This window comes from Glycine max, chromosome 20, assembly GCF_000004515.6.
Source record: "Glycine max cultivar Williams 82 chromosome 20, Glycine_max_v4.0, whole genome shotgun sequence".
Taxonomy (NCBI): domain Eukaryota; kingdom Viridiplantae; phylum Streptophyta; class Magnoliopsida; order Fabales; family Fabaceae; genus Glycine; species Glycine max.
In genome coordinates this window covers 6,312,775-6,323,490 of record NC_038256.2, presented here as the reverse complement: position 1 = coordinate 6,323,490, position 10,716 = coordinate 6,312,775, and the positions used below count along the sequence as shown (strand labels likewise).

At 37.6% G+C, this 10,716-nt stretch overlaps 1 protein-coding gene across 1 annotated transcript; it reads left to right on the top strand.

The window, feature by feature from the left end:
• The first annotated feature begins 1,814 nt into the window (after nt 1-1,814).
• LOC102663448 (uncharacterized) lies at nt 1,815-3,503 on the top strand. The gene is made up of 3 exons (XM_006606623.1): nt 1,815-2,375; nt 2,454-2,636; nt 2,961-3,503. The coding sequence occupies exons 1-3, from the start codon at nt 1,815-1,817 to the stop codon at nt 3,501-3,503; spliced, it is 1,287 nt and encodes a 428-aa protein (XP_006606686.1).
• Nucleotides 3,504-10,716: the final 7,213 nt, after the last annotated feature.

The following is a 10,716-nucleotide window of genomic DNA, read 5'->3' as shown; positions in this document are numbered from 1 at the left end:
CAGAATGTGCCCCTTCAATTAATGCTGCTGGTGGCCTCCTTTGCATCTGGAATAATGATGCTTTTTCAGTTGATAGAAAGGTAGTGGGGGCAGGATTTATTCTTTTGGAAGGAATATGGACTAAAGATAATAAGAGGGTTTCCATAATCAATGTGTATGCTCCATGTGACATCCATAGAAAGAGACAGCAATGGGATGATATTCTGCAGCTGAAGACATCCTCTCAAGAAGCTCTTTAGTGTGTAGTAGGTGACTTCAACTCTATAAGGCACCAAGATGAGAGAGTGAGTGCAGCTCAGCTTATGGGTCTTGACCCCAGCATCTCTGAATTCAATTCTTGGATTTCAGAGATGGCTTTAGAGGAGGTTAGGTCCATTGGAAGGAAATTCACTTGGTTCAGACCCAATGGCAGTGCTATGAGCAGATTGGACAGATTCCTCTTATCTGATGACTGGTTACTGCAATGGCCAGATTCGACTCAGTTTGTGCTTGATAGGGATTATTCTGATCACTGCCCTATCCTCTTGAAGTCAAAGATCATTGATTGGGGGCCAAAACCTTTTAAGGTTATGGATTGGTGGTTGAAGGATAAGGGGTTCCAGCACCTAGTGGAGCAAAAATGGGGCAATTATCACCCTCCTGGTTGGGGAGGATTTGTCCTGAATCACAAAATAAAACTCCTTAAACAAAGTATTAAGAGTTGGAGTATGTCAAATGGGGAAGCTAATGCTAGAAAAGTCCAGAATATTAAAAAGGAGCTGAATGATTTGGAGACTGGCCTAATTGATAGAGTTCCATCTCAAGAGGAAGTCATCCTTAAGAAATCCCTTCAAGGTCAATTGTGGGATGCAGCTTATGCTTATGAATCTATGCTGAGACAAAAGGCTAGAGTAAAATGGTTAAAAGAAGAGGACAACAACTCTTCCTATTTTCATAGATTGATCAACCATAGAAGAAGAAAAAACGCCATTCAAGGTATCTCCATAGATGGTGTGTGGGTTCATGAACCCTGCACTGTTAAAAATGCAGCTTTTCTTTATTTCAAGGACAGATTCTCAGAGGAAGTTCCTAGTAGACCAACCCTGGATGGTGTCCAGTTCTCTACTCTTGATTCAAGAGATAAAGAAAGCCTTGTGACTAGATTTTCTGAAGTGGAGATTAAATCTGCAGTTTGGGACTGTGGGGGGGACAAAAGCCCTGGTCCGAATGGGTTAAATTTCAACTTCATTAAGCATTTTTGGGAGATTTTGAAACCAGACTTCATCAGGTTTATGGATGAATTCTACATCAATGGTTCCTTCCCCAAAGGAACTAATGCTTCATTCATAGCCCTCATCCCAAAGCTTAACGACCCTCAATCTTTTAATGATTATAGACCCATCTCCCTCATAGGGTGTGTCTATAAAATTGTGGCTAAAGTTCTGGCCAAGAGGCTGGCCCTTGTTCTACCTCATCTTATAGATGAAAGACAGACAACTTTCATGAAAGGAAGACACATTCTGCAGGGTGTCTTGATTGCTAATGAGGTTATAGTTGAGGCTAAGGCTAGAAATAAACCTTGCATGGTTTTCAAAGCGGACTTTGAAAAGGCGTATGATTCGGTTTCTTGGGGTTTTCTCGACTACATGCTTATGAGGATGGGCTTTTGTGATAGGTGGAGGAAATGGATTAATGGTTGTCTGTCTACTGCAACCATATCCATTCTAATTAATGGAAGTCCTTCTTAGGAATTTGCTCCTAAGAGAGGTATAAGGCAAGGTGATCCCCTTGCACCCCTTCTCTTCAATATTGTAGTGGAAGGCCTCACAGGTTTGATGAGATCAGTTGTGTCCAAGAATCTTTTCAGCAGCTACCAAGTTAGAAATTTAAAAGAGGTGAACATCCTCCAATATGCTGATGACACCCTATTTTTTGGAGATGTCACTCAACACAATGTTAGAACTTTGAAATGCATTCTGAGGTGCTTTGAAAAGGCTTCTGGCCTCAAGATAAATTTCTCTAAAAGCCATCTTGGCTGTCTGGGCAAATCTGGAAGTTGGTGCAGGGCTGCAGCTCAATTCCTTAACTGCAGTCACATGGATTTTCCTTTTTCTTATCTCGGAATTCCAATAGGGGTGTCCTCGAAGAGCTGGAGTGTGTGGCAGCCTATTATTAGGAAGTTTGAAGACAAACTTGCAAAATGGAAGCAACGAAGCCTATCTATGGGGGGCAGAATTACTCTCATTAACTCAGTTTTAACTGCCTTACCTATCTATCTTCTATCTTTTTTCAAGATTCCCAAAAAAGTGGTGCACAAGATTGTCTCCATTCAGAGAAAATTCCTTTGGGGAGGTCAGCAAGAGGCTAGCAAGATTTACTGGGTGAAGTGGGGTACAGTTTGTCTCCCCAAGAACAAAGGGGGCCTAGGGATCAAAGACTTATCCATCTTTAATGAGGCTTTACTTGGCAAATAGGGGTGGGAGTTGGCCAATAACCAGAACCAGCCCTGGGCTAGAATTTTAATCTCCAAATATGGTGGGTGGAATGAGCTGATCACTGGTGGAAAGAGTAAATTCCATTCTCAATGGTGGCAACACTTAAAGGCTATCTTCCAGCAGCAGCACACAAACTATTTTGATGATAACCTCAAGTGGAGGGTGGGATGTGGCTCCAAAATCAGTTTCTGGAAGGACAAATGGCTGGGGGATAATTATAATCTTCAAACAAAATATCCCACTCTATTTTTAATAAGCAATCAGCAGACCTCCTCAATTAATTCTATGGGGAATTTTGTGGAAGAGAGATGGGAATGGAAGCTAACATGGAGAAGTAACTTTTTTTACCATGAAATTGACATGGTAGCTGATTTTATAGCTGACATTGAGTCAGGCAACATCAATCACTCCAGCAGGGATTTCCTTTGTTAGAAGTCTGATCCTAATGGCCTATATTCCACAAAGTCTGCTTACAAAGTGCTGCAGGAAGGTCTTGCTAGTGCTATTGAGGACAGGGTTCTTAACATCATGTGGAGTCTGAAAATTCCCCCAAGAGCTAGTGCTTTTTCATGGAGATTATTCAAGAACAGGCTCCCTACTAGGGATAATCTTAGAAGGAGGCAAGTGTCATTGCATACATATAGTTGCCCCTTATGTGACCTTGAAGAAGAATCTGTCAATCATCTTTTTTTCAACTGCTCCAAGACTAGGAGTCTCTGGTGGGAGCCTATGAGATGGGTTAATAGAGTGGGTCCCTTCCCCACTGACCCAAAGAATCATTTTCTGCAATTCTCTCAGTGGAATAGGCCAAGCTACACAGTCAAGAGATGGGAATTTCTTTGGATAGCTTTGTCAGTGTCCATTTGGCATTACAGAAATGGCATGATTTTCAAAAATCAGCCTTTTAATCCAGAAAAGGTCATGGATGAGGCTCTATTCCACACCTGGTCCTGGCTCAAGTGTGTGGAGAAGGGTTTCCAATCGCATTTTAATTTCTGGTCAACTAATCTGAAGGAGGCTTTTTCTTAAAGGGGTTGGGTTTGCTTTGTATGTTGTCCTATCTACTGTTTCTCCCTAGTGGGGTTTAGGCTCTTTTTTCCTTGTATTCCTATCTTATTTTCAGTACACCTAGTACTGATCTTTATATATAATATATTGATTTTTGCTGTGCAAAAAAAAAAAAAGCTTTGTCACTGAAACCCTCTATGTAAATTTGACAGCCTCATGTCTCCCTTCTTGAAAACCCACTAAAAATTGCCTAACCCCCCTGCTGTTACTCCATAATTTATTCTGCAATAACTGCTTAAGGCAGTTACATATGGTCCTAAATCACTACACATTCAGTTACGATTAACCCTTTGTGCCTAACTAGGGTTTTGAAACATCACAACAAAGACACACCATTGAATAATGGATTTTCATCTTTAACATACAACAGAGACATACCTTCGATGGAAGCGCAGACACGAACTCCACAAACGCGAACTTGACAATGTGGTTGCAGTCACGGAGGCACAGCCCAGTTTGTGACAAACACGAACTAAAGCAGAAGGAGAAACAACAATAAAGCCCTGGGTTAAAACGACGAACGCCTAATGTTAAAACGACGAACGCCTAATGTTAAAACGAAAGGCGTACCTCAATGGATAAGTGCCAAAGACGATCTCCACAAACACGATCTCCACAATGTGGTTGCAGTCACGGAAGCGCAAGCGACTTTGACACAAGGAGAAAGAAGAAGAACGATAGGGTTCAAGCGCAAGGAGAAAGAAGAAGAACGATAGGGTTCAAGCGCGGGTTGTGCAATTTCAGAAGTTTAATTTATAATGATAACAACATCGGTTTTTTAAAAATAACCGATGTTAACATCAGCTACATAACATCAGTTATAATAAAACCGATGTTAACATCGACTTGATAACATCAGTTTTTACAAAACCGATGTTAACAATGGCATACTAACATCGGTTTTGGAAAAACCGATGTTAACTAAGTCTACTTATTTACAAAAATGCCACCACACTTTCGTTAACATCGGTTTTAGCTATAACCGATGTTAATTGGGCGATGTAGAAAGCTGTTTTTTTAGTAGTGAAAGAATTTACTTTGTACTGTTGCTTCACCTAGCTGTTTTAGTTTGATGTATATATTCTAATTTTATTACTTGGATTTTGTAGGAGAAGTTTGCTACATGAACACCAGCCCCTTTATTTAATCTTCAAATAGACACACTATGGTATATGTTGTACTCTTTTGTTTTTTTTTTTGGCTCATTGAGTTTTCATGCATGCCTAATTGGTTGGCTATCTGACATATTTATGGTTGACAAAATAATTATTGAAATTACAGTGCTTATTTAGGCCTTCAGGGATTCCCACCCAAGGATTTGCACTATAGCTTTCTTCCTCAATTCAGACTTGTGTTCTACATCCGAATCAAAGAGTATTCAAAGGTACGACTTCTTTATTGAATGTTCTCCAGATATTGATCATTTTATACAATAATAGACATTGAATTAATTCTAGAATTCAAGAATAGCAGAGGTACAAAAATGAAAGGCAACACAGGGTGTTTCACAGATCCTGCTATTTTCTTTCCTTTTTTACTCTCGAATTTTGTTCTTTTGGCGATATGGGTTAACTTTCTGTTTTGGTTTCTTTTTATTCCCTTAGTTTGAAGTAAGGATGGTCTCCTATGAAAGATACTTGTAGGAAACAAAAATCATGATTTGAAGTAAGAATGACCTCCTATGAAAGATTCCCTTAGTTTTCGTGTTTATGCTCCCTAGTTTGGTTTGGTTTTAATCTTGTCCATGTCTCGAGCCTGAAACCATTGACTTGGTATTGCAATAAGCAAATCCATTAAGCCAGGTTGAGGACAGACGTTTGTTCTCCCTAGTGTTCTCTGGCTTTGGTTCTTTGGTGTTGAAGAAGTTAGTATTAAGGGTTTACGTTGTAATCATCAGCCCACGCTCCCCTATCCTACTAGATAATGCTCTTCCTCAACACTCTCATTCAAGATCTTATTTATTTCTGCTCGTTGGGAACAATAAAGGAATCAAACACTGCCATGTCCCTAAGTTGGGTGTATCAGCTTGTGTTATAGAGACACTTAGATAGTGAAAGCTAGGGAGAAAAAAAAAGGTAATCTAGAGAGTGAGATTAATGTATGTGAGGGCATAAATGAATCACGTAGACTAAAACAAAACATAGTATGAAATATCCAAGTAGAGCCATACTTTTTTGAACACATGTGACAAATTAAAAATTCCAAGGAATTCTAGCTAAATTGATGTGTGTATATGTCTCTTTGATGGTTCTGGTTGTCTAGTTAATGTATCTCACTAATGGTTCTGGTTGTAGTGTTACCCATGGTAGTTTTGATCATTTGCTCCACCTTGAATTGAATTTATTGTGAACTGTTGATTGTATTTTACACTTGTAGTTTGATCTCCTTTTTTTTTAATTTAACTTTGGATTATGTACGCAAAGCAAAGCAAAGCAAACCCGTTACATGTTTTTAATTTATTTTTATAGCTTTTTTAGATGAAAGTTAGATAGTTTGTGGTTAACAAAATATCATGGGAAATTTGATGACCAATGATGGAGTGGTACGGCAATATTAGATGATGTCGTGATTCTTTTATATAGAAAAGAGTGGTATGAGCAATGAATTTTAATTGCAGGTTATTAAATATTTAACATCGTTTCTTAACTGAGCACCAATGTGGATATCGTTGTTTTACATCGTTTCTTATGATAACACCGATGTAGAAGGTCTAACTTCTACATCGTTTCCTAACTGAGCACTGATGTGGAAAAGCGCTATTTTACATCGTTTTCTTTGATAACACCGATGTAGAAGGTCTAACTTCTACATCGTTTCTTAATTGAGCACTGATGTGAAAAAGCGCTATTTTACATCGTTTATATGATAACACCGATGTAGAAGGTCTAACTTCTACATCGTTTCTTAAGTAAGCACCAATGTGAAAAAATGTTGTCTTTCTACAATGGTGGATGGAGGATCGATGCTGAAACTTTTAACTTTCAACAACATCCTATTCAACATCGGTTGACCACCGATGTAAAATGTGCTTTTCCACCGATGTTGAAATTACCTTTTCTAGTACTGAAAAGCAACATCCAAAAGGGTATGTTAACATATTATTTTAAAACTTTTTATGAGCTATAGTAGTTTCCTATACCCTTTGATTGATTGCATCAAGCAATCTCATAGCGTTTATGAAAGTAATAATAAATGGTTCATATTATGTTGGTATGCTTCCTCTTCCCAGGGTTTGAAGCATTGACAAAGATACAAAAACTGGTTATCTGTATAGAACTATTATTTTAATCTCAAACTTTTTATTGAGCTCTTCCAGTTTTAGTATGTGTTGGATTAGTATAGGTTCTTTTAAGCATCAAGTTTATTTTTCTTTTTTTATCTTACTAGTCTAGTAAATTTTCAGATAGGTATGCATAAATACCAGAAGAACTATTTTCCTTCCTCTATGAAAGAGTGTACCCAGAAGTTTTGTTTATAGGCTTTGTTATGTGGTTACTTTTTGTTTTCTTTATCCATATTCATAAATAAGAATCGATTGCAGAGAAAGAGTTGGATTGGTGGTACCTGGTAAGGCTAAAAAGGTAAGGCTGCATGCACAATGACCCTTCTAGGCACTGGTGTACATTAATTAGTTTGTATAAATAAAAGCTACCTTAGTTATGTGGCTGTGGGGAGTGTTGTTACACACAATCACTATTAGAAAATATGCTTTTTACATCAGTTATTTATAACTTTCTACATCATTTTTTAACCGATGTTGAAAGTATTATCGTTAACATCGGTTTTCTAAAATCGATGTTAACGTAAAACTGACAACATCGGTTATTTAAATAACCGATGTTATATGATAAGAATTACACCAAAAAAATGTATAAATGTTGACAATTCACATTGATTTTGGACAAAAACCGATGTTAACTTCCAAACGTTAACATTGGTTCTGTTAAACAACCGATGTTAACTTATACGTTAACATCTGTTTTCTATAGAAAACTGATGTTAACGTATAAGTTAACATCGGTTGTTTAACAGAACCAATGTTTGTTAACATCAGTTTTATCAAAAACTGATGTTAACGTATAAGTTAACATCGGTTTTTTAATAGAACCAGTGTTAACATTTTAGATATTAACATCGGTTTTTAAAATGGTTTCTTTAAAAACCGATGTTAATATACACAAGCAACATCAATTTTTTTGAAAAAACGATGTTAACTTATACGTTAACATCGGTTTTCCATAAAAACCGATGTTGTTTGTCTATATTAACATCAGTTTTCTTAAAAAATCGATGTTGTTATTAGGATTTTTTTTAAAATACTTTCTGTTTTTACAAAAAAAAACCCAAAATTTAACCTATAAATTTCAAATCAGACCATACAACACATCATATATCACTTGCATTATGCTTTCATACATTTTTTAGTTGAAAGCTAGCTATTAAACTATCAATTGTAAAAAATCCATTGATGACTATGAATAAATAATTTATTAATAACTATCAATAAAGAATATTATTCAATGTTAAAATGAAACAACAATTGTAAAAAATGTAAAGCAAGCTAGTAAACTAACTAAGTAACCTAAAATTACATAGTTCCGTAACATCCAAAGTTTGATTTCTAAGTTTCAGATAATATTGTGCCCACTAGATGCGAAGCGCCTTAAATCTTTTTGCTTCCAATGGTCTAACATCATTAAAATACTGCATGATCAAATAAAACATAAGTTAATAATGTAATACCAATGATAAGAAAATCAAATTTGTTTGAAATAAACAATTGCCATTTCTCAATTATTCCTGAAACTTCCTAAGATTATAGTGGAAATCCAATGCATCACATAATAGCCACACTCATTGTTTCCTTTTTTTCTATTACACTACATACATAATGAAATTTAGATATTAAACGTTAACTACAATTAGTGTACACACACATAAAATATATATAAGTTTTCTTTAAATCACTTACCTTAACAACAATCCACCTAGCATCGAGTGTAAGCAAATATAGGGGATCTCGACCTCATGATTTGGCCTATCTTCAGGTTTTGTGGGTCCTACAGCTCCCATAGCTCCCTCTTTATCCAACAGAGTGAATTAACATTATGCAATTACAGTGAACAATTGAATTGAAAAAAAAAGCATTTAATGAAAGCAAACTACCTGTTCTGATAAACACTTCACCAGATATGTCGGCCAAGCAAGGAAGGTGTTAAGTGCCTATCCCACTAAGTTAACCTCATCAATGGGTACAGGAACGGGAGCTGTTGCATCTTTAACCTCCTCAACATCGACCTTCACTTGATCATGCAATAAAGGGATGTTGTGAATGGTTGTGGATCCATCATAAACTCTTCCTAGGGCAACCAGGCAGGGAGGATTTTCTTTGATGTACAACCTGCATTTGTCTAAGTCACCTATCTCTAGATCGTTCCCTGAGGGATCAACATAACTCTTCTTTGTGCTGACACAAACAGTCGAGGGACCAACCTCAGGCTCTGGAGGCAGTGCAAGTCCTTGTGATTGTATCTGTGACTAAAACTAGGACTACATCTGGCTGAAGGATGCCATCAGTTGTCGAGTCACTTTTTCTGTGATCGACTCCTCCAGCTGGTTCCTGATTTGTTGAGTCAGTTGCTCTAGTTCTTCAGGAGCCATAGAGGAAGAAGTGCGGGAGGTTCGTGGAGCTTATTCGAAGTATTGCTTGATGGTCACACCGGCTCCAGCAACATGCACATGACCAGGGTATTCCGGTCGCCCAATGGCAGCAGTCAGGACATCTTGACGTCCATGGGGGACAAAGGAATCCTGTGATGCCTGCTCCTCCAATGAATCATGTACAGAACACATTTATTTGTTTAGTGAATCACAAAATAAACATATATAATTACAATTATTAATTGAAAGTGGCTTACAATCTTCTCAGCAATTTCCATTGCTGCGTCAGACGTCATCTGATTAGTTTTCTTCGTGCGGGCCATCTTCCAATTTATGTGCCGTCTAATGGGAGATGGAGGGTCAATCACAGCCTCAGTGCTTCTGGATGAAGCAGCTTCCTCCAGTTTTTTCTTTGTCTTCTCAGCATCAACTTTTGTTCTAAATATTCATAACCCCCACGAGATAACACTTGGGGGGGCAGTGTTTTGCTTCTGTATGGCCTGTGCCTTTTTCGCACATCCTGCAAAAATTGAACATTAATGATGTAGCATGATTATAATGTATTATAATAACTGAATTTTAACTTGAAAACAATTATAATGACAAAGTACAAACCTCCAACGAGGGGTCTCTGCGGGTCTGACAAAATTGGGCTCATTTCTCCTTGCTAATGCCATATTTTTTGCCAACAGTGTCATCCATACTGTCATTGTCAACCGCAAGTGCCCATTTCCTAGTCAAATCAGATTTAAACTATCTCCACCGCTCCCCGACAGTCTGATGTATTTTCTTATTTGTCTTACCGTCAGATGCTTCAGGGATATCAAATTCAGCCTAACAAACAATAAATTAGGTTTTATTGTTAGCAAATTATAAATTTTGGCTAATAAAGAAAATGAAAGATGAAAACTAAAATACCTGAATATCCTCCCATATCAAATCCTTCTGAGCAGCAAGGGCTTGCTTCCACGTTTCATATGTGACGTTGACCTTATCACGAGCGACAATCCCCAAATATGTTCTTAATTTCTTCTTGTGGGGACCGTCAGCCTTCCCGGTCGCAGGATCGATGTGGACCACTGGTCTATTTGCCCCAGGTGATCTAGTGGCCAAGGATTGTAGCCGTGTGGCTTTACATGTCCGCTTCAAGGTAGACGGAGACTCTGATGCTACTGCAAGAGGAGAAGGAGGAGGAGAAGGAGGAGGAGGAGGAAGCGAGGCAAGGGGAGTAACCATGGGCTTGTAAAGAAAAAAACTTGAGTTAGTTAACATTATCAAAAAAGTGAATCAGTTATGTAAATGATTGTAGTTAAATGAAATACATAACTAAAGAAAATTACATTAGACGATGTTAATTAATTCTCCTTCATCATGATCATTACGATTAGCATGAACGTCTTCAGCTTCTTCTTCTTCTCCGACGATGTTAGGAGTCATTTGTGTAGACAAAGGACTAACATAACTATGAATGTATGAATCATCATTTTCTACATTAACACTAATTGTTTTGCTG